The sequence below is a fragment of the Diaphorina citri genome, unplaced genomic scaffold (genome assembly GCF_000475195.1).
Source record: "Diaphorina citri unplaced genomic scaffold, Diaci psyllid genome assembly version 1.1 scaffold159, whole genome shotgun sequence".
NCBI classification, from domain to species: domain Eukaryota; kingdom Metazoa; phylum Arthropoda; class Insecta; order Hemiptera; family Psyllidae; genus Diaphorina; species Diaphorina citri.
Window position 1 is genome coordinate 24,665 of NW_007377596.1, and position 25,290 is coordinate 49,954.

General features: G+C 37.5%; 1 protein-coding gene across 1 annotated transcript; it reads left to right on the forward strand.

Annotated features, from left to right (window-relative positions):
* Positions 1-6,849: 6,849 nt before the first annotated feature.
* On the forward strand, positions 6,850-9,235 carry LOC103505245 (the record flags this gene model as incomplete). The annotated part of the gene is given in 4 exon segments (XM_026820593.1): positions 6,850-7,338; positions 7,793-7,923; positions 8,410-8,601; positions 8,979-9,235. Coding segments are annotated over 4 exon segments (975 nt in total). The 3' UTR covers positions 9,219-9,235.
* Positions 9,236-25,290: the final 16,055 nt, after the last annotated feature.

Genomic DNA, 25,290 nt, shown 5'->3' on the forward strand with positions numbered 1-25,290 from the left:
TTTTTTTACCTTTATATTTGTGAACAGATTACTAACGGGTTTCCTGGCTGAACTGGTCTGATTGAACTCCAAACTTCACGTCTCTCCCCACTTTATTAGACCGAAAGAACACCAAAAAGTTTAAATTAAAAAAAACTCTTCAAAAGTGTTTGACTGTTTGTGTTTCTAAACTTTCGTAAAAGTTGATCCTTGATCTTCGATTTTCATTTTGATTTGTTTACAAAAATCCACGAAATCGTAGATGTCGTACAAATCAGTACAACTCGTGAGCTCTTTGAAAATTTCCCCTCTCATAACGGTTTCCCCTACTTTTAATCAACAGTGTTGCCATATCGAGTATGTATTTTTTTACCATTTTTTCCGGGTAAGTGACATGAAAATGGGTACCTAATCAAGACGTTACCCTATTTTCAGGTTATAGCTTTATTAGGTACATAGGTACATTCTATTTTTTTTTTTTTTGCAAATTATTATTATTGCCGAATAAGCGCCCTATTATTTAGGTATTTAATTATCTATCCCCATTCGTATGGAGAACTTTGAAGTACTGTATAAATAATTCAACCATCCGGGTCTGTTCCCATTTCCCATCGGTGTATGTATGTATGTATGTAATGGTACATTATTTTGATAAGGGAGCTTCCGGGTGTTCTCCTTATCACGAGAATGTTTATAATAAAAATGTAAATAAGTACATACTATATCCTTTATATACCTAAATACAAAAGTATACATATAAAATATATTATTCTCGGGGAGCTCTTTATTTCGGAGTCCTTTGGGGGAGATTTTCCAGTAGGAACGTAATTTGTTAGCGTTAACTGATTTTCCTAGAATGTGAGCATAGATACCATAGTTATACAGGGTGTTCAACTTTTTTTTTTTTTTAACAAAATACTTTGTTTTATTCATATAGCATACAACATAACAGAAAACAAGCAACAAACAAAAGATTGAAATAAATATTTTGCCAAAATACAAATACTGCTGCCGCCCATCAACTGTGTCTTGTTTATGCATTCGTTTATTTAGGTATTTAATTATCTATCCCCATTCGTGTGGAGAACTATAAAGTAGTGTATAAATAATTCAATCATCCGGGTCTGTTCCCATTTCCCATCGGTATGTATGATGTCTGTAATGGTACATTATTTTGATAAGGGAGCTTCCGGGTGTTCTCCTTATCACGAGAATGTTTATAATAAAAAAATGTAAATAAGTAGGTACATACTATATCCTTTATGTACCTATACCTAAGTACAAAAGTATATAAAATATATTATATTCTCGGGGAGCTCTTTATTTCGGAGTCCTTTGGGGGAGATTTTCCAGTAGGAACGTAATTTGTTAGCGTTAACTGATTTTCCTAGCAGAAAGAACCGTCGCAATTTTTTCTTTCGGGGAGAGCGTATCTGGCCCTTTTTTCGCTTTCCGTTGAGATTTTTTTTTAATGATCTCGCGTACATCACAAAAAAAAATTCGTTCTCGCGCGCTCTCTTACGCTATAAAGAAATAGCCATCTCTACTTGTATGTAGGTACACCTACAAGATACAATACACGCTATAAAAAGGAAGTAAAAAAAAGAATTAATTAATATTTTTAGTAGGCTACTTACCCTGCGAAATGGATATCGGATATTTTTTTTCTGCAGCTGCTACTCTACTATCTACTCACACTAATCACACTTAGAGGAGGAGAACTATCGATAGCACTATCGATAACTATCGATAGTTTTGACTATCGAACGCTATCGATAGTTGAGGCTTGACTATGCTTGTCCAATGTGAAAATATTCTTTTTTTTTCAGTTCAAAGGGGAAATTTTGCAAGAGGTTCAAGGGATGATGCAGAAGCAACACGGATATGAAAAACCAACCCGGTCAAAGCCAAAATATCAACCTAGCCCTATCAAGTGAGTCATCCTTTCTCTCCCTGTTCTTATTACTACAATGTGATCTCCTTTAGACAGGAATAAATAACACCTCTAAACAACTGACACTTTTTAGTTAAGACCATTATTCAGATAGTTTTACACTTTCATGTCCCTGGCCATTTTCTCCATCTTTTTCAGTTTTTGCTACACAAAAAATAGTCATATGAAACAATATCGATAGCACCTCCTTGAACCACCGAACAAAGTTTCCCCAAGTTGAAGGAGTAAAACTTGGGAAGACCTAAATCACATGTCCCTGGCTCAGTTTCCATCATAGAACAACTTTTTATTATTATTATTATTTTTTTTTTTTTTTTGATAGTTTGTTTAGATTGGACTGCAACATATTATGTGGAAATGTTCATAGCTATGTACAGCGGTAACTTTCCTCTGATTAGAAGTTGTAAATTTCAATGACAAATTTTCAAAGTTTGTCCCTGGGTTTTACAATTTACACTCAACTTCGTCATATTATTTTTATTTTTTTTTTTATTTTTTTTTTTTTATGATGGATGATTCAAACAAAATTAGTTAAAACTAATGGTCATCAATATCTTGTTTCATGCTTGGAAAATCATTTTTAAGTATTACCACATCTATTTATAACTGTTTGCATCAGTAATTTTAATTTTACCAATAATTTTTTCAACATTAAAAAATTGACATGAAAATGTAAAACTATCTGCATAATGGTTTTAACAGAAATATTTTTCATCAGTTTGTTTTGTTAATTTTTTAAATGCCAAAGTCAAACATTATTGTCTTACCTTTTCACTGGGATTTCAACTTGCTACTCACTTCTCTTCAAGAGGCTGAGATCTTTTGATAATATTGTATGAACTTGTGTAGACAAGTTCTTTGGCCAGATATACCATCATACAGGTAATCCACTTGAGGTAAAACTTTATAGACAAGCATCTCTTTTGTATCACACGAGTAGGTTTTGTATAATTCTTTCCATATCTTCGTCCATAATCTCAGTTACGTCGTCTTCCTCAATCCGCCAAATACGTTCCTTAGGCCAGCCACTCACTATCAGGTACACCTGATCAGGTCTATCTGATAGTGTGTGTGCTCATCAGGTATCAGGTAGACCTAACAGACGGACCTTTTCAGCCGTATTTGTCAGGTCTACCTGATTGTGTGTGTGTGTGTGTGTGTGTGTGTGTGTGTGTGTGTGTGTGTGTGTGTGTGTGTGTGTGTGTGTGTGTGTGTGTGTGTGTGATTCCGTAAAATCAGTTTCCAGCTCAATATATGAGAAGTTACGGGTTCAATATAGGTACTCTTCTTTGTAACTTTGTTCCGATTTTTTAAGAGGGACCTGATGTCCTAATGGTGTAAGTGTGTAACTTTTTAGTTCTATTCACTTGCCTTTTCTAACGGTCAACCGGGTCAACGATTTATAAAAATAAAATTCATTGCCACAGAAGACTAGAAGAGTATCGAACCAGTAATCCCTTAACGGCCAGTCAGATATAGTGGTAAAGTATTTTGTCCACCTAATAAAAAGTTTACCCTCTCTTTACCTAGGTATACTCAATCCGTCAGTTTGAGGTTGAACACCGTGTATTTTACACCTATATGTCTATTACCTGCATACCTCTCAAGGATGGTATTTACTTATTTACAACACGGTATAAATACTTATAGGTACCTATACCTAATATACGTATTCACAAAGGTATATCTACATAATAAAGCTAACACGATATTCCTTTATACCTAGATAGTGTTTACAATAAACTTATATTTTATAAGGTATACCTATCAATGTACTAGGTAGGTACTGGTACATAAACATAAGAACTCTTTAGGTCGGCGAACAGAGGTCCATACTTATTAGAACTTGGCTATATTGCTATATTTACGAACCTACCAACAGGGTCGTATCCAGGTTTTCGAGGGGGGAGGGGGGGGAGGCCTGTGATCTCCCTTAGACAGGAGTAAATAACACCTCTAAACAACTGACACTTTTTAGTTAAGACCATTTGATTTGTTAATTAAGACAGTGTTTTAAATGCCAAAGTCAAACATTAATGTCTTACCTTTTCACTGGGATTTCAACTTGCTACTCACTTCTCTTCAAGAGGCTGAGATCTTTTGATAATATTGTATGAACTTGTGTGTTCCAACATTTTGTTAACACCATTTCTCTACTGTTTGTTTTCTCTCCCAAATCAGTGATAAGAATGACATTCATCGTAAAATTGAAAAGTTCACCAAAAAAGAGCGTAAAATACAACAGAAAATGTCACGGAAGCATGATATGTCCAAGTTGCTGAAGCTGAATATAAAACTCAGAAATATCAATGCTGAAAAGAATCAGCTCATTTCAAGCCTCACAGAAGAAGAAAAACAACAGTGGAAAGTGTCTGTACAAGGAACAAGTAAACTGCATCGTATGGACTCTAAGGAAATTCAGGACAGTGATAAGACCTGTATTACAGGTATGTTAAAGGATCTCTTAGGTTGTGGTTATGTACCGGGTGAGACAGGAGTGGTAACTTAAAAACAACCGGGTACATAACCACAACCCTAAGACTACATAACTTTCTGCAAGAAGAAAACTTGGTAGTCCCTTTCTACCAACAGTTCTTTTCCATATTAGAGGCAGCCCTAAGATCATATCAGCCTTTGAGGATGAGCTATATATAATTTTATTTTAGATGAAGTATGTACTAGTATTATAATTATAAATGAGGTATTTCAATGTACTATTTTTTATTATTTTACAGTCAAACCAGGAGCAACTTTCGAGTTTGTCTGGACGGTAATTAACTGCGGACAACTTCCATGGACAGAAGAAACCCATCTGAACCTAATATCCTGCTCTCCTGGGTTTGAACCCATCAAAACCAATGTCCAATGTCCTCTTCTAGAGCCAGGTGATATTGGTCAAATTAGCATGGAGTTTGTGGCACCGAAAATGAGTGGGACTTATTCGTCCATTTGGAACTTCACCCATGGAGGCTATCAGTTTGGACATTGTTTGACCTGTATGATTGTGGTGGACTCAGCAGGGTTACCAGAATCAGGACGAGCTCTACGAAGTGTAACAGAGAGCCCAAGAAGTGTTAAGGTAAGGAGCAGGCTGGAAAAGTTACCATGAGTAATATGCTATTGATATTATGTTACACATATTACTCGTAGTCATCAGTGTCATCACTTTTCTATAGTTGACAGAAATGTCCATTATAGTGTTCATCTAATTCTAATAGGTATCTGTAATCTGTATAACTTGAGAAGAGCGAGGAATACCCATCCATATTAGTCCCATTACAATGATAGCATGCGAAAGATTTTAAGGTAAGTAGGTATGTCTACAGTTCAAGCAAAGGTGTATTTTCCAGTGGTTCAGTTTCCCCAAAGGAAAATCGCCTCAATTTTAGCGTTTTTATCATCCGATTGTAACGACTGAGTGTGACGTGTCAGCGAGAAGCAGATTACAATAATGCAGGTGCATTTACAGGTCAACAACTTTTAAATTATTCAAAGAATACACATTCACAGAGATTAAGTAGGTACCTATGCAAAAAACTTTCTACGCACCAATCATAGTCGATTTGACCTGATTAAGTTCTTGGTTTGGTTTCTGATAAAGCGTGTTTGTTCTTCGTTGTAGTTTGTTGTGGGCACCTACCTAAATTCTTTCCTATTCCTACTTCCTACTTATAAAGTTCCTATTACCTATATCTTCCGTGTTTCGCCGATATGCAATAGGTCTCAAAATGCTATTATTCCTAATATGTACACAATGTGTCGACCATACACCATACCTACATACAAATTAATTCTTTTACCTACTGAGCTCAAATAGGTATGTAGTTCTTTTTGGTTTCGTATATTAATGAGCCATGTTGGTTTAAATTAAATTCAAGGAAAATCTACGAAACAATTCTGTTTGAAGCCAACTGTGTAGGTATAATAATACCTACAAAGATATGTGCGTTTACGATTTGCGTTGTACCTAATAGCAGACCAAAATATAAAAGAGTTATAGGTTTTGGTAGTAACTTACAAGGTCACCTCTGCATATTCTTGTGATCTCAACTCCTCTTAAGTGGATCAGGTTTATTGACATCAACCTTCGTATACGTACACGACGTACAGTGGTCTCTGGTCTCAAACCATAAATACCACATTCCTATAGGTACATAGGTAATAAATATAGGTACACATTATACATGAGCCATTAGAGTGAGCCAAATTTCTTGCCCTTTTAGATGCGTAGCCATACTTCATGTGTACACTGTACACACTGTACAGTCTCACATACACTACTTTTGATCATCATTGATTATGGAAAATGTCTGCAAAATTTGAGCGACCTGTGGCTAAAGGTAAAGTCGTAAGAAGCGCTAGTTCCTTTTGAGCTTTTTCCCTGTAGGTATAGCCCTAAATAGCGGAACTTTGGTCCGGAATAACGGCCGAGCCGTACCTTCTGGAAACAGAGCCTAAGGATACTTTTGATCTGCATAATTTATTGAATCTCTGTGCCAAGTTCGAGCGACTTTGGCTGAAATTTAAAGGCCTGAAATTTGCGAACTTTTTTGAGCTTTTTCGAAGTTTTGGAGGTAAATAGCGGCTGAACCGTATAATTCTCGAAGTGCGACCAGCGGACACTTTTGATCATTAACTAATTAGGTATGTACCTACCATAGGTATTAATTTTCTGAAGGAACCGTAATAGGGAACCTAGGTAGAAAATAAGGGTAATTTTTCCTCCTACATCTATGGGTACTATCGGCACTACACAAAAACACAAATGTGAAAAAAAGGCCAAGTTCTTATCCAAAAACGTCGGCCTATAAAAGGGTGAGATGAGGAAATTAAGGCCAAGTCTGCATTCCCAGTTTTTCGTGGCTGCTGAAACTGCCGAATCTTAATTCCTTCAATCTTCTCTCAATTTCATGCAGGAACAAACACACAAACCAATGTGCAAACCAACACAGGGGGTCCCGAAGCATTTGTATTCTCTGCAAGTCAAACCAGTATGCCTAATATCTTGACACAATCAATGAGTGAACTAATTAACATCCTAGCCCGCAGCCAAACAGCCAATGCCACCAGCTCTCAATCCACTAGTAATACAAATACAAACAGTCACTCATTCACTCAGTCTCATACGATGAGTACCTCTCAGGGGAATCCAGTATGTACTACAACTCCTAACACGACTCAGTTTGGCGTGTACGCTAACTATCCGCAAGCAAGATGTTCCAGTACTCAAGACGAGAGTAGAATATTTGTGAACCATCCTCAAGCTAGACCTCCCATGTTTACTGCAAACTCCAACATAGATGCTGCTCCTAGAAGAGCACAACTTGGCAAATCGGCAGCAAAGCAGCACAGTATGCAAAAAATGTCCAAGTCCACTTCAGCTCAAGCTCAGTCTATGTCACGCGGTGAGAATATTACCTACTATTTATTTTACTTTTTCATACATACTATAACTAGTATAGAGGTAGAGGAGTACCTATCCAATATTTACGTGAAGAAACCAATGATGGTGATCCAAGAGTCTGAGCAAAAACAACTTTGTATTCTCTGTAAGTCAAACCCTTGTGTGAGAAATTGAGAATCCTTGGATATGAAGATGAATTGTCATTAGTCATTAGGATTTCACTACCTTGACAATTTTACTGTCAGTTTAAAAGTAATTCGGTCCAAGAGTCTGAGCAAAAACAACTTTGTATTCTCTGTGAGTCAAACCCTTGTGTAAGAAATGGAGAATCCTTGGATATGAAGATGAATTGTCATTAGTCATTAGGATTTCACTACCTTGACAATTTTACTGTCAGTTTAAAAGTAATTCGTTGCTCTCGAATTCTCTCATTTACACATTTGTTCGTGTTCCAGATACAGACTTCACTTCAGCTCTTATAAGTTCAGATAACTCCGACAGCGGACACTTGTCCAACAATTCAAAATCCAAGAAGAAAGCTCTCCGAAAGCCCATCAAGTTGGACCGAAATTATTCTCGAAACAAGGTAAGGGAGCTTGTTAGAAGTCCGAGTGTTATCTTCGGTAAGAAGCTCGTTCAAGAGTTTGGTCATGAGAAACTAGCAAAACCAGAGGCATTTTTTAATACCTACACGTCTTCTTTCTGTTTAAACCAAAGGTAACCATGTGAATTATGTAGACAATATTCTGAATTAACATAGTAACCCCTCAGGCCAGCCACTCACTATCAGCTATACCTGACAGGTACGGCTGATAAGGTCCTCCTGTCAGGTCTACCTCATGAGCACACACACTATCAGGTAGACCTAACAGGCGGACCTGATCAGATGTACCTGATAATGAGTGGCTGGTCTTAGGAATGAACATTTATTCTAGTCTTATTTTTCTGTAATGTTCTTTGTCTTGTGTTTCACAATATTATAGATATATTTATAAACATTATTAAATAAAGTTTCATATACATGCCTCTTGGTGGTTTACAGATAATCGACATGTCTCTCCTTGGTTTACAGATCCACCACCGCAAGAAAGACTCCGACTCAACTCGGGTAGATCATGTTTGGTTGGATCTAACTAGACGTGTACAGGACCTGAGTGTCTCCAATAACACCCCTCATAGCCACCCCAAAACCGGAAATATTTGGTCCTTGCGTCCTGACGTATCAGCTGGCAATAAGAATGGCGCTAAACCTTCGTCCACTCGTGTAAGATGAATTTTCCTCCTCCTTGAGAACAATATTTCGATTTTTTTTTTTTTTTCAAAGACATGGTGGCCGTATCACCCTTTGCTCCAGGAACGGAGGTAATGGAACTACCTCGCAGATCATACTTGTAAACCTCACCTTCTGCATACCCGAATACTATTGACCTGCGAAACGGAACGGCCTTCTCCCATCCTGTCTATTCTCTTCGCTTTCGGGACGATAAGACCTCGGCGGTTAAAGTTCCCTCTATTAAACCTCTAAAAATAATAATAATAAATGCCCTTCGAAGATTAGTGATCATTTCGAAAATAATCGTTTTCGATCGTTGAAATAATCGACACCACTTTGATGTTTTGGTTTCGACTTTTTTCTTTCAGATTTCGGCCGAAACGTTCCTGAACCCCGTGTCGTTTTGCAACTTCCCTCCCGTTCCCAACGATCTCCGTTCCAGTACCACGCAACGACAGCAGAATAGCTCCTCTCCTGGTACTAGTGGATTGGATAACAATGCCGGGAATGCGTCTCCTCGTTCTGGTAAAACTTTATTGTTTACAAATATCGGGACATTGACCATTAGGCCATTTTCCTACGCGCGTCCCAATATTTTTCTACAATGAAACTGCTGGCTTTCAAGGTTGGAATTATATTTTCATTTCCTATAGTAGATATTCCAAACTTTGGGTACACGTACCTAAAAGTAGATACTTTTTTCTTGTTATCAGAGGTTTTTATAATGGGGGGAAAATGTTAATTCATATGTACTCCTTAAAACTCACCTGTTTTATGTACTTATATCCATATCTATAGGAATTATTACTACATATAAGATATATTATTATTTTACTTTTTTTCTCATTAAAACTGTGCAAAAGAAAGCTCACTTTTGTCTTTCAAAATTAAGCTAGATTGCTTATCATTCCGGGTGAATGTGTATCGATTGTGAAATAGCAGGCTAGATCCAGGATATGAAGAAACAAGATTCTTTTTGACATTATGTATATTCACACTGGTTTGTATTCTTTTCACCCTCTTCATTTAATGGTAAAAAATACAGTAAGCATGAAAGCTCTTGAGTTTATCAACACATGTCTTGTTTTGATTTACAGAAAAGTAGACCTACACAAAACGCAGGAACAAACACACAAACCAATGTGCAAACCAACACAGGGGGTCCTGAAGCATTTGTATTCTCTGCAAGTCAGACCAGTATGCCTAATATCTTGACACAATCAATGAGTGAACTAATTAACATCCTAGCCCGCAGCCAAACAGCCAATGCCACCAGCTCTCTTACACAAAAACACAAATGTGAAAAAAAGGCCAAGTTCTTATCCAAAAACGTCGGCCTATAAAAGGGTGAGATCAGGAAATTAAGGCCAAGTCTGCATTCCCAGTTTTTCGTGGCTGCTGAAACTGCCGAATCTTAATTCCTTCAATCTTCTCTCAATTTCAACTTGGCTATGTTTTTCTTTCGGGTTATTTTATTAAAGTTGGAAAAACCTTTGGATAGGAACTTGGCCTTTTTTTCACATTTGTGTTTTTGTGTAGGATCTCACTCCTTTTTTCTAAGTGTGTATTTACACATGATTAGTAGGAACAGATTTTCTTATTACCTATGTAACTTTTCGCGAGCTTATTATTGAGAGGAATTGCTCAAACTAAACATATTTGGTAAGTGAGAATCACTCGGAATACTTTGTTTGGGGACTTTAGGCAGTGCCGTATTGAGCTTCATTTTTCTCCTCTACTGTACGTCAGACTCCGAAAAATTGGGGTTGATGGGGCCCTGCCACCCCTCCTTTCGAGCTTCATTTTTTTCCTATAATGTAGGCAAGACTCCGAAAATTTGGAGTGTCCAACTCCGGTACATCAATATTTGGACCCCCCCCCACCCTCGACAAAATCCTGGATACGGCACATGGGGGTTTTAGGTATGGTTTTGGGGGGGTCTACTCTTATGAGTTTTTCGATATCTCTAACCGTTTAGTGAAAACCAAAAAGCGGTTCCTGGCGCACTGCCGTGCGCCTAGATGCCAACCTGCACTAGCAGAGTTTTAGGCCAAAAAATAATAATAATAATAAACAAACAAAAACAAATGAACAAACGGAAAAATAGATTAGCACGCTTATCGTGAACGAAGTACTGACCTAGTGACCTACATATTTTTGAACGGGGCGGGAAAAGATATCTGCACCTATGTAGTACCAACTTTTTCCGCTAAAACGCTAGTGTACACTGATAAAGCGGGAGGGCGGCGTTTCCGAAACAGCTGATCACTCAATACTTCGCACAAAAATTTGACGTCACAACCCTACTTTTTCATGGTCATGCAATCACATTTGTGTTTTTGTGTAGGATCTCACTCCTTTTTTCTAAGTGTGTATTTACACATGATTAGTAGGAACAGATTTTCTTGGTCATGCAAGGTTTTTCAATGTTTTTCGTCTGTAATATTACGTCATAGCTCTCGCAAAGTGCGAAGTTTTTTTAAGCTAGGCAGCTGATTGTGAAGTGGTGTTGATTGGTGACAACGTTGAACTTTAGGCCGTGGTTATGAACAGGGCCATCGTAGGCCATCGTCGGCCTTTTTGCGTGTAAAGTTGGCGGGAAATTCGAATTTTTGATTTTGTTTGCTGTCATGTAAGTAGAATAGAATGGAATATACCCAGTTTATACTGCCGATAAGTAATGAATTAATGATTGACTTATTCATAGAAGCTTAACCCGACCCTGAGGGCTGTTTGCCCTAAGGGTCGGAGTGGGCTTTTTTGTGCGAAGTTAAGCTGATTATATACTCCTCCTAGGTATTCAGGGGCTCGAAGGAAAATAAAGGGCTCCCAAATGTAGTACTATATTAAAAACATGTACCAATAATTTGGAGCATCTAGCCTAGCCCTACTCCCTATTAGTAGTTCATGTAAGTAGTCAGTAAAAAAAAGTGGTTCGAATCTTTAACGGAGTTTTCCTTTAAATTGCCTGTGAGTTTCTTTCTTTCACCTTCCTTACTATTAAATTTTGACCCTTTTAAGGCCCCGTATTCATGCTGAATATTAATTATTTCAGATTCATCAGCATATCAATGGGGCTGTCAGCATTTAACTCGGCCGGATTTCTCGCTAGTCACGCTGATATAGCTCCCAATCATGCGGGCGTTACCTTTGCTATATCCAATACTCTGGTAAGTTACTAACTTATGCGAAGGCCAGCCTAGTTAGCTTGTTTGCACGTCTGCCTTGTAAGCGCTAGGTCGCGGGTTCGATTCCCGCTCTCAGTGGATTTTGTCCTGACCGCATAATGTTCGTTCTCGGAATGGCTGGCTTTGTCCTATCCTGTATTCCTTCTCTCTTCCATTTCGGGACGATAAGACCTTATGCGAAGGCCAGCCTAGTTAGCTTGTTTGCACGTATGCCTTGTAAGCGCTAGGTCGCGGGTTCGATTCCCGCCCTCTGTGGATTTTATCCTGACCGCATAATGTTCGTTCTCGGAATGGCTGGCTTTGTCCTATCCTGTATTCCTTCTCTCTTCCATTTCGGGACGATAAGACCTTGGCAGTTGCAGTTCCCTCTATCAAACCTCTTAAAAAAAAAGTTACCTACGCTGTTGGTGTCGATACATAGCTTGAGTCATCAATGACAGGACTTACCACTACAACACAATATCAAATAATAAGTTTTGGCTTAAGCTTGTTAATAATGTCAATTCCGTCGAAATCTACATCAGTATAATTATACTTTCTTTTACATAGCTACTTTTTGTCATGAAAATTACATGTAAAATGATAAAATTTGGTAGCAATCCAGAAATCAACAGTGTCCTGACTAGCTATTTCGACCGTAAAGAGTCAATTTATCCCCTTAAAACTTACCCAGTTGGATTGGACACTAATGCATAGCTTGGACACAGGAAATCATGTAAACTAAACATCTGTGTTCCTTATCTCATTATCAGCTGACATCTAAACTTCAAACTTCTTTCAATTTTGGCGAAAAGAAAAAATGTTCTGGGTACCCGAGTACCTTTTGTAGGGGGAAGAGGCCCTTGGTTAAGACCTAATGTAATGATCCTTTCTCTACTATTTAGTCTAATCAAGTTAGCTACCTACTAGCAGAGTTTTAAATATAAATTCACAATGTTCATTGATCAGAATTTTCAGAGTGACTGTTGGTACTGTCACAATAGTCACCAAATACCTAACAAGAAGTTTTGGGCTGGCTTGAACAGTCAGCTATAAAAAATGGGTGTAAAACCTGGGTTATAACTTGATACAAAAGGAAAACACAAGTTGGGGTAACTACCAATTTATTTTTATTTTAATTAATTACCCAATTAATCTAGTACATATTATTATTTTTTATGCCCCAGAAAGGAATAATAGGTACCACTGGTACCAGTTGGTCAGTTCCTATCAACAAAAAGTGTAGGTAAGAGGTATGTTTCCGTGGTGTGTTTGGTGCAAAGAGTTTCTGATTAATTTGATATTTTAGTCTTATTTGGAATATAAAAATTAATTTTCCTAGGTCTGTTATGGGTTACTGTGACAACAATTTTGTGGTATACCTTTTCCATACTAAAATTTGTATGGAACTAATTAGGTAGTAGGTACTGAGTTACTTTTAGAGAATCAGGGTTCTTACATATCTGCACTGTCCATTTTGACTTGGGACATTTATCTGGACCCACTTAAAAGATTTTAAATTTGGTGTACCTACTTTGTCTACACTGCCCAGTTTGACTTGGAGCATTTATTTGGACCTACTTGGGGTACTTTGCACTGCCCATTTTGAAAATTTCAAAGGTGGTGGGGTGTAATTTTGTGTTTTATGTGCACTGTCCATTTTGAGACGGCTACCTGTTTGACCTGTGTCAGGAACTTGCCTCAGTCAAACATAAACTTTGATGATCCGTTTTTAAAATATTTCAAGCTCCCTACGATCAAGTTTATGTACCTGACCTTTACGGATAGACGAGTGTGTTCAGCATTTGTTGCACAGAAGAGACTTTGAAATTCGGACACCTAAGCTGGAAAGTTGGACGGTGCCAATAAGATCCTCAGGGATATAGTTGAAAGCTTGGCTCAGTGATTAGCTCAGTCCAGTGATTTAGTTGTTAAAGCTGCACTCAGTGATTTGCAGTGACTTTTTGTGTGTGCAAAGTTGTTAAAGCTGGCATCAGTGATTTGCAGTGACTTTTTGAGTGTGTTATTATAAGTTGTTAAAGCTGGCCTCAGTGATTAGCTGCAATTGGTGCAGTGATTTAGTAGTTAACCCTGGCTGGAAGATGGTTGAATTCCAGACCCCGCCGTCTCCCGTATGTTCGGAAGCCGGGAGCACGAAAAGTGTCCGAGACAGCGGTACTCAACCTGAGGAGGTACTAGTGGAAATGGACCCCCCCAACAAGGGATGGGAGGGGGGAAAGATACCCTATTGGCACAACCCAGGTAATGAATGCTTCCATCACTCCCATACAATTTTCACCTTTCCATTTTCATTAAATCAAATTTAATTTTCATTCTCTATATATCAGTCTTGTAAAACTTGCAAAACTTCAAGTCCATTAGGAATAGGAGGTTTCAAATTTTGTGAACTTGTCGATGTTTTTCCCCCTCCTACAAATAATTTGAAATCTCCCTCTGGATTGATAAAATAAGACTAGTCTGAACACTCTTAACGTCTTAACATAGTATGTCAAATGTTCATAGTAGTACCTGCGATTGATTTGACTGATCTTTTGTTGACATAAGAAAATGTTTGACTCTAGTGTACTCGTAAATGTATTGCATAGGTGTAAATTTATAAATAAAGTGTTTCTTCTTTTCTTTGTTGATAAAAAGCTGCGATGAAAAGCTGTTGATAAAAAGCTGCGAAGAGTTTTTCAACCTCTACAGTTGTATAGGGCTTCAGAAATAGGCTTTACAATAAAATTGAATAAAAAGAAGAAAAGGTGATGGGAAATGAGAGAAAAAGTAAAAATAAACCAATCCCCGTGATTTCCTATAATTGAAAAAATCCCCGCACCATTCATTGACGTAGTTTTCCGGACCCTTCCGTAAAGTCCATGGTGTGAATGTTGCTTTGTCAATTGTGTTTCAGTCATTAGGCTCAGAATCAATACAAAATCCCAGTGTGTATTGGAAATTTTCTTGATCCTAAAGAGAGAAAAAAGAAAATTAAAAGAATATGTGTACATGGGTGGTCTAAAAAATCCGCACACGACATGAGTAGATACATAGGTGAATCAGTTTCACAAGGGGCTATATTTATTTAAGATACCTACCTACATAGGTGACTAAAAATCCCCATATGACACAAGTAGATACATAGGTAATTAATACATATCTGTGTATTCGGATTTTGAGCACCATTTATATTTACCCTGTGTAGAAGGCGAAAAAACAATGAAAAATATTAACAATGTAAATCGAAGAAATGCGATGACTAACCGGAAGGTACTTTATTGACTTTGGAAATGAATATTTACCTAGTTAGAAAATTCTGTGTAGAGTTCTTTCCTTAGATTCAAACTGATCTAGAAATCTAGGATTGAACTTTTCAGATTTAAACAAAATCATGAGACAACTGATGACAAAATAATAAAAAATAATATGTAGTGCTTATTTATACTGCTTGCAAAGGACTGAAAAGTCCCTTTACTCCAGCAGTAGACTACTACTATTACTGTGGTCAAATGATCAAATTATATTAGTTCTCCCTACCTACCAAAAATACCTACAAAAGTAGGTATTAGGCAGGTATCATTGTCAATATTGGAGACATAAGTATGTAGGTACGTTATAGTCACGTAGGTTCCAATCTAAGGTACTTTGAAAGTTCCATTTTGTTTTAACCGGGGCCATAGTGAATGTCTTTGTCCAGGCCCTTTTTTGTCTAACCCTGCCTAGGCCCTTTTTTAGTCTAACTCTGCCTAGGCCCTTTTTAGTCTAACCTTGCCTAGGTCCTTTTTAGTCTGCCTAGATCTTGGAACCAACCCTTGTGGGCCTTGAAAACACTTTTGAATCTATAACTAACTACCATATAGCTAGACCAGTTGGGGTGGGTCTCACCAACCTTCTTTCTAGCTTCTATAAACCTATAGAAAACAAATGGAACTTTACAGGCTGTTTGCTCAGCCCTTCTAGGCTTACGGGCTGAAAAATATTGGTGAAATACACCCTTAGATTTTGCTTGTCTGCTCCTCCCTCGCGTAGAACAACTTTAGGGTTCAACTTGTCACCTATTGGTCTTGTCATCTAAGTTAGTGCCTGTGCCAAGCCACTACTTGGCTCTATGAGTTCTATATATCCTGAGACATCACTGTCTTTAGCCATAATGAAGGTGTTGAATAAATGTAGAATTCCTAGAACTTCTGCCTGTCTGACAAAGACAAAGCAGTGCCAATGTATGAAGAAAAAAAATTACCTCCCAAATCTCAAGCACGTTTCAGTTACGTCGTGTGCTAGACTGGGGATTTCCCCCTTGGTTTCCTATTTATCGTCCCGAAAAGTAAAAAGTACACAGAGTATCTTGAGACGGCTTGGAATTCTATGATACAAATTAAAGTTGGAATCTGAGCATGCAAAACATCACACAGAACAAATAAATACAGTTACTTATAACTGAAGAAAAAAAGAGTATAGGCGCGATAATTTTATGACTAGTAATAGCTATTTATAAGAAATCCCTTAGATCCCCCTTCCTCTTCCCTCTCTGGTGCTGCCCCCTCAGTTTTGAAAAACAGTATTCGAGAATCAGTTAATATTATTATGCATCGACAGAATTAAGCAGAGGTATAAAAATAAATATCGCTCATTATAATAATCAAAATGACGTCATAGTCACACCTGAGTGTTATCACATCGTCAAATTATAGATATATTAGATGCATAAATATCTACTTTGAAGATACCTGTAACAGTAGTTATCAAAGATACGTGTGCCTGTGCATGGAGCTATCAAAGACGCGTGTGGGAAAATACTAAATGCACTTCGCCATACCCAAACCTAAAATTTGATGGTTAAATTTAGACCTAGATGATTGGTTGGAATTGGCGCTCAGTAGCTTCAGCTTATGTAAGGTGTTTTTAACGGAGTTTTCTATTTCCCAAAAGTTTGTTGAAACATCGACCGGCCGTCGATCGACGAGGTGAATCTACGTTGTCAAGGCAGTGTGGACGGTTCAGTCGACATCGATCGATGGCCGGTCGACTATGAGTGGACTGTGGACACACCCAATTACTTGGGGATTGATAATGAAGGTTATGAATTTACGATTGATAAATAATAGGTCATCGATGTTTTGAATTGTGAAAACCGGTAAATCCCGTTCAATAAAGTTCTTTTTTTAAATTAATAATAAATAAATAATAGACTCTTGAGTGGAAGGTAACCACTATCCACCTAACCCTTAGAACTCCATTATCATGTGGTCAAATTCTCAAAATAAATGAGGATAAAATTCCATGCCTCGGCTGGGTTCGAACCCACGCCCCCCTGTTTACGAGGCAAGCGTCTTGACCATTACGCTACCGAGGCAGATTTTTTACTATTTCGACTTTTTTTTTTACCGCATTGGATTAGTAATCACGAGCACGTGAGTTTCGTCACTAGTGACTATGATAGATGAGCTCATCATTGTCCTACTCAGCATTGTCTGATTCGGATGACTAAACACAACATATCCGTACACAGTACACACATGAAACATCTCAACATTGTGTACAGGTACGATTAATTTAATTTACCCCACCGAGGCAGATTTTTTACTATTTCGACTTTTTTTAACGCATTGGATTAGTAATCACGAGCACGTGAGTTTCGTCACTAGTGACTATGATAGATGAGCTCATCATTGTCCTACTCAGCATTGTCTGATTCGGATGACTAAACACAACATATCCGTACACAGTACACACATGAAACATCTCAACATTGTGTACAGGTACGATTAATTGAATTTACCGTACGTCTTGGAGCGCTCCATGTACAATAATATTATTGTATTGATGGTTATTTACAGAGGGAAACTATAACAATCAGAGTCCTTGTCCCTACAATAATGTTATTTTATAATATCCGTACACAGTACATAGGTACGGTACACACATGAAACACCTCAACATTCTATTCTATTTCTTGAATCCTTACTGGATGTTAGTAGTTTTAAGTTAAATCACCTCTAAAATTTGAAGGTTTTGAAACTCTTTTCCGGTAATTTTTGAAGGAATATCTCCAGTCAATTACCTATGTAAAATACGAGTACTTTTTTTTCTCACTAGTGGAAATAAAACCTGGGCCCTTCCTTCTTCATGACAAACAAACACGTTAAATCGACCAACAGTGCCCCTTTAGTTACAACAACAGTAACATCAATGAGCAATGCCCTGAATAACTTGGACGGATTGGGGTTAAGCCCATATTTATTGCACTGCAAAACCTGGTGCATAAAACGTCATTAAAAATGCATAAAGAGTTCATTAAACACAACCTCTTGATGCACCTAATTTACCCTACGTCTAGGAGCGCTCCATGTACAATAATATTATTGTATTGAGGGTTATTTACAGAGGGTTATTTCAATCAGAGTCCTTGTCCCTACAATAATGTTATTTTATAATATCCGTACACAGTACATAGGTACGGTACACACATGAAACACCTCAACACTCTGTACAGGTACGATAAATCTAGGAATTTAATTATTGTACATTAAAAGAATTAAAATAATTGTTGTATACGAATTGAAATAATTATTGTACGTAAAGTACATTGAACGCTCCTAGACTTGAACGTACGATAAATCTAGGAATTTATCGTACGTCCAAGTCTAGGAGCGTTCAATGTACAATAATTATTGTATCCGTACGTCTGAGACAGTCCACGTTCTTCCAAAGTTACCGTGACGTTCTGAGTTCCGAGGTATCTTTGGCAAACTATGTAGAACCACCTATTACTTCACGCAGGCATGAACGGGGGTTTCCCGAAATTGTGCATGATTCATTCATGAATGTGATGTGTACGAAGACTTCATAGTAGTAGTCACTAGTTATTACGAGTCATTGATGACGTTACGGTGGTCCCTCTGCGGGGCTCTCAGTATGATTTGAATCGTGCCGGGAACCACATGTCCGATATCGCGGGGTGAAAATAAGTTTGAGTGTGTGCGTGTGAAACCGGCTTCAAAAATTACGCGCGCGTGTTCTTTCTGGTGCTGAAAAGTTTTCTGTGCTTAATACTTTTAGAGAATCAGGGTACTTGCATATCTGCACTGTCCATTTCGACTTGCGACATTTATCTGGACCCACTTAAAAGATTTTAAATTTGGTGTACCTACTTTGTCTGCACTGCCCAGTTTGACTTGGAGCATTTATTTGGACCTGTTTAAAAGATTTTAGACTTGGAGTACTTTGCACTGCCCATTTTGAAAATTTCATAGGTGGTGGGGTGTAATTTTGTGTTTTATGTGCACTGTCCATTTTGAGACGGCTACCTGTTTGACCTGTGTTTGGAAGTCAGGAACTTGCCTCAGTCAAACATAAACTTTGATGATCCGTTTGTTAAAATATTTCAAGCTCCCTACGATCAAGTTTATGAACCTGACCTTTACGGATAGACGAGTGTGTTCAGCATTTGTTGCACAGAAGAGACTTCGAAAATTCGGACACCTAAGCTGGAAAGTTGGACGGTGCCAATAAGATCCTCAGGGATATAGTTGAAAGCTTGGCTCAGTGATTAGCTCAGTCCAGTGATTTAGTTGTTAAAGCTGGACTCAGTGATTTGCAGTGACTTTTTGTTTGTGCAAAGTTGTTAAAGCTGGACTCAGTGATTTGCAGTGACTTTTTGAGTGTGTTATTATATAAGTTGTTAAAGCTGGCCTCAGTGATTAGCTGCAATTGGTGCAGTGATTTAGTAGTTAACCCTGGCTGGAAGATGGTTGAATTCCAGACCCCGCCGTCTCCCGTATGTTCGGAAGCCGGGAGCACGAAAAGTGTCCGAGACAGCGGTACTCAACCTGAGGAGGTACTAGTGGAAATGGACCCCCCCAACAAGGGATGGGAGGGGGGAAAGATACCCTATTGGCACAACCCAGGTAATGAATGCTTCCATCACTCCCATACAGTTTTCACCTTTCCATTTTCATTAAATCAAATTTAATTTTCATTCTCTATCAGTCTTGTAAAACTTGCAAAACTTCAAGTCCATTAGGAATAGGAGGTTTCAAATTTTGTGAACTTGTCGATGTTTTTCCCCCTCCTACAAATAATTTGAAATCTCCCTCTGGATTGATAAAATAAGACTAGTCTGAACACTCTTAACGTCTTAACATAGTATGTCAAATGTTCATAGTAGTACCTGCGATTGATTTGACTGATCTTTTGTTGACATAAGAAAATGTTTGACTCTAGTGTACTCGTAAATGTATTCTCTTAACATAGTATGATTAAATGTTCATAGTAGTACCTGCGATTGATTTGACTGATCTTTTGTTGACATAAGAAAATGTTTGACTCTAGTGTACTCGTAAATGTATTGCATAGGTGTAAATTTATAAATAAAGTGTTTCTTCTTTTCTTTGTTGATAAAAAGCTGCGATGAAAAGCTGTTGATATACTTCTTCTTTACTTCTACTTCTAAATGTAAATGTATTGCATAGGTGTAAATTTATAAATAAAGTGTTTCTTCTTTTCTTTGTTGATAAAAAGCTGCGATGAAAAGCTGTTGGTAAAAAGCTGCGAAGAGTTTTTCAACCTCTACAGTTGTATAGGGCTTCAGAAATAGGCTTTACAATAAAATTGAATAAAAAGAAGAAAAGGTGATGGGAAATGAGAGAAAAAGTAAAAATAAACCAAATCCATAGACCTATATATTAATGTTCTCTGTTTTCTGATTTCAGGGCAAGGAGGTGAAGCCAATATGTCTGACTTTGATTCTGGTAAGATGTTTGATTTTATTTTGTTTGAGTTGAATATAAAACTAAATAGGTACTTATCTTACCTTTATTTTATCTCCTGTGAGGTAAAACAATCTCACCCTCTCCAAAGCTGTTGATAAAAAGCTGCGAAGAGTTTTTCAACCTCTACACAGTTGTAGGGCTTCAGAAATAGGCTTTACAATAAAATTGAATAAAAAGAAGAAAAGGTGATGGGAAATGAGAGAAAAAGTAAAAATAAACCAATCCCCGTGATTTCCTATAATTGAAAAAATCCCCGCACCATTCATTGACGTAGTTTTCCGGACCCTTCTGTAAAGTCCATGGTGTGAATGTTGCTTTGTCAATTGTGTTTCAGTCATTAGGCTCAGAATCAATACAAAATCCCAGTGTGTATTGGAAATTTTCTTGATCCTAAAGAGAGAAAAAAGAAAATTAAAAGAATATGTGTACATGGGTGGTCTAAAAAATCCGCACACGACATGAGTAGATACATAGGTGAATCAGTTTCACAAGGGGCTATATTTATTTAAGATACCTACCTACATAGGTGACTAAAAATCCCCATATGACACAAGTAGATACATAGGTAATTAATACATATCTGTGTATTCGGATTTTGAGCACCATTTATATTTACCCTGTGTAGAAGGCGAAAAAACAATGAAAAATATTAACAATGTAAATCGAAGAAATGCGATGACTAACCGGAAGGTACTTTATTGACTTTGGAAATGAATATTTACCTAGTTAGAAAATTCTGTGTAGAGTTCTTTCCCTAGATTCAAATTGATCTGGAAATCTAGGGTAGAACTTTTAAATTCTAGAAATCTAGAATAGAACAAATTGAAACAAAATAACAAGATAAACTGATGACAAAATAATAGTAATAGTAATAATAGTGCTTATTTATACTGGTCGCATAGGACTACTACCTACCAAAAATACCTACAAAAGTAGGTATTAGACATGTATCATTGTCAATATTGGAGACATGAGTATGTAGGTACGTTATAGTCACGTAGGTTCCAATCTAAGGTACTTTGAAAGTTCCATTTTGTTTTAACCGGGGCCATAGTGAATGTTCGCACACTGACTTGTTCAAAGTTCATACCCAGAACGCATGACTCATACTGGTGGAAGTTATCTTTTACTGAGAATTTGATTAGATCGGAGGAATATCTCGAGCTTGTGGCTCCGGAAATGTTTTGGTTTGAGAGTTTGTGTATGAATGTGAAGTAGGTTATTATAGTTTTAATCTTCTCTAGACAGTTATGACGGTGTTTTTCGTATGGTAGGAATGTTGATTTCTTTTCTTGTTTGTTATTACAGTTATAGTAAAAGTAGTCCTTTTTTTAGACCGTCACGAAGAAGATGGATGTCCCATTTTGCTATCAACGTAATTTCCGCACCTCTTGTTCATTGCCGTAATTTGTTTACAAATTTTAAGAATATTTTATTTTCTCCTTTATCATAAGTCAGGCTCCAAAAATTTGGAGCATCCTCCCCCCTCCTGGTCCATTAGTGTTTGGATTCTGGGGCTCCCCCCTCGACGAAATCCTGGATACGGCCCTGGTTGCAAGGAGGGGGGGGGATGTTTGGAAGTAACCCCCGGGCTCCGTTTGGCTATGACCGGCCCTGGTAGGGTTACTCCTCAAGGTTTTGGTACCCAATGGGGAACCTGTGGACTTTTCTGATTACGTCAAACCAATTTACTGAACTGCTAATAGAATTGTCAGTAATTTTTGCCTATTGATTTTCAGAGTTGTTGACAAAATTCCGAGTTGAGGAGGGAGCGGATAGATTGGTTATTCTTATCGATTATTTTAATTAAGTATTTCGAAAATATTACAGAGAACTAAAACCAGTTTTTGAGGGGGACATGTTGGATGTTCGATTGAGACGATGAATATAAACTTTTTTCTCAATCAATGTCAATTAATTTAGAGGTAATTCGATTACCAGGAATTAACACTGAAGTCATACAATCGAAATCCTAATAGTTGCCTACAGAGAACCAAAACCAGTTTTTGAGGGGACATGTTGGATGTTCGATAGAGACGATGAATATAAACTTTTTTTCTCAATCAATGTCAATTAATTTAGAGGTAATTCGATTACCAGGAATTAACACTGAAGTCATACAATCGAAATCCTAATAGTTTGAGTAAATAAGGACCTAGTTATTAATTCCCATACAGTTAGAAAGATTGGTCCTTTATCTAAACTTTTTTAGTCTTTACATTTATAATTTAGATGCATCTAAGTAAAAACTTATTTAGCCAATGTAATGGCTATAGATACACAACGTTGAATGCACCGATCAAATCACTGAAGTGAAAGCCCATATTTTCAATCTCAGTCTCTCCATCAGTACAGGAAACTTTACAAACCCATACTTTCTTGCAAAACGAGAAACTTAACTGGGAAAAATAAAAATTGACTAAAAAAAAGGTCAACGAAAAGCAGAAAAAAATGCATCCTCATTTTGCAAGCCTTTTCTTTTGTCAGCGAAGGAGGCAGACGAGAAGGAGAGGACGATTTTTTTTGCAACTGCCTTGATGACCTAGTTTGGGAGCTTTCGCTGGCTTGAAACAGACTTCCCCCTTTATCAGGAGAGTTCACAGGAATCAATTTCCTGTGTTTCATTAAAAAGATTGGTCCTTTAACTAAACTTTTTTAGTCTTTACATTTATAATTTAGATGCATCTTAAGTAAAAACTTATTTAGCCAATGTAATGGCTAGATATACAACGTTGAATGCACCGATCAAATCGCTGAAGTGAAAGCCCATATTTTCTATCTCAGTCTCTCCATCTGTACAGAAAACTTTACAAATCCATACTTTCTTGCAAAACGAGAAACTTAACTGGGAAAAATAAAAATTGACTTAAAAAAAGGTCAACGAAATGCAGAAAAATATGCATCCTCATTTTGCAAGCCTTTTCTTTTGTCAGCGAGAAGGAGGCAGAAGAGAAGGAGAGGACGATTTTTTTGCAACTGCCCTGATGACCTAGTTTGGGAGCTTTCGCTGGCTTGAAACAGACTTCCCCCTTTATCAGGAGAGTTCACAGGAATCAATTTCCTGTGTTTCCTGTTGTACCAGCACGTGTGACTCATTAGCAGCTTTACCCTTCCTGGGTCTTTCGGGATTAATTTGATTCAGGGCCTGCTTGGACCAGAGAACTTTTCAGTGTCATCCGGGCAGTGTAAACAAGGTTTTGTCAATTCTATTTCTTGAAACCCTTACTGGATGTTGGTATTTTTTAAACTTTTAAATAATAACTATAAATCACCTCTAAACTTTAAATGTTGTGAAAATCTTCTCCTGCAGTTTATAGTTTTTAAGGAATAGCTGCAATTACCTACATATGTAAAATACGAGTTCAATTTTTTCGCCACTTGTGGGAATAAAACCTGGGACCTCCATGATTACAAACACGTTACACGTTAAAACCACGTACAAGTGCCCCTTTAATTACATCAACAGTAACATCAATGAGCAATGCCCTGAATAACTTGGACGGTTTGGGGTTAATCCCATATTTATTGCACTGCAAAACCTGGTGCATAAAACGTCATTAAAAATGCATAAAGAGTTCATTAAACACAACCTCTTGATGCACCTCACCTGTGACATAATTATGTGATTTGATAAGCAAATTTAATATCACTTTTAATATAGCTTGATGATTAAGTGATTGCTCTTTTACTAATCGTGTGCAGGTGAATTTTGGGTTTTCCGTTTGACTCCTTTGTCTCAAGATCTTGAACATCTTTGTAGAAGTATATTGTATAGTAGTGGTATGTGATTTGATAAGCAAATTTAATATCACTTTTAATATAGCTTGATGATTAAGTGATTGCTCTTTTACTGATCTTGTGCAGGTGAATTTTGGGTTTTCCGTTTGACTCCTTTGTCTCAAGATCTTGAACATCTTTGTAGAAGTATATTGTATAGTAGTGGTAACAGTTAGAGGGTGGGACTTACCCCTGTACTTTTATGCAATACCACTATATTTAGTGTTGTTACTCATGTACTAGCATAATAAATATTAGTTGGGTTCCATAAATCCACATAACGTAATGTAAAGTGGACATCCCCATATCGAGGTATCACTGTAGTCATTGGTCAGAGAGTCAGAGGTATGTCTACCCTGTTTTAGGCTGACTAATACCGACTTGTAGAAGTTTGACTCGGGTGTATCAAGTGTTAGATATATCAGGTTTTAGTTTCTATCTAGATTCTAGAGCACGGAATAGTTAGCTGTTAGCTTATTAGACAAAAATCGCAAAACAATGGAACTTTGTATGAAAATTCAAGTGTAAACTTTTTGACGTTAGGTTAGGACCTACCTATATGGACGACATGGTGTGTGTATCCATAGATGTGTGCCAGTTTTGCCGTAGACATTTTGATGCATGTAGGTCCATTATATCGTACATACCTACACAGGTACACACATCAAAAAGTTCCTCTTGATGAAAACTACCCTGATTATTTGATTAATTTCAGCTTGGCGAAAATTTCTCGTGTTCGACACTACCCAGGTTTTATATCAGCTGTTTCAACGTTTTAGAACGCCGAACGTGCCCCCCTCCATTCCATATACCTCTTCATCAGCTGTACATCCCCCCTCCGTCTTTCCCATATAAGCCCTCCTCACCTCCTGTGAAAATTTTCCCGTCTGGGGCTCTCTGCTACTTTTCCTCCCTCCCCGTCTCCTAATCAGTACTGTTCTCTGTGTATTCACTATGTTCGTAAC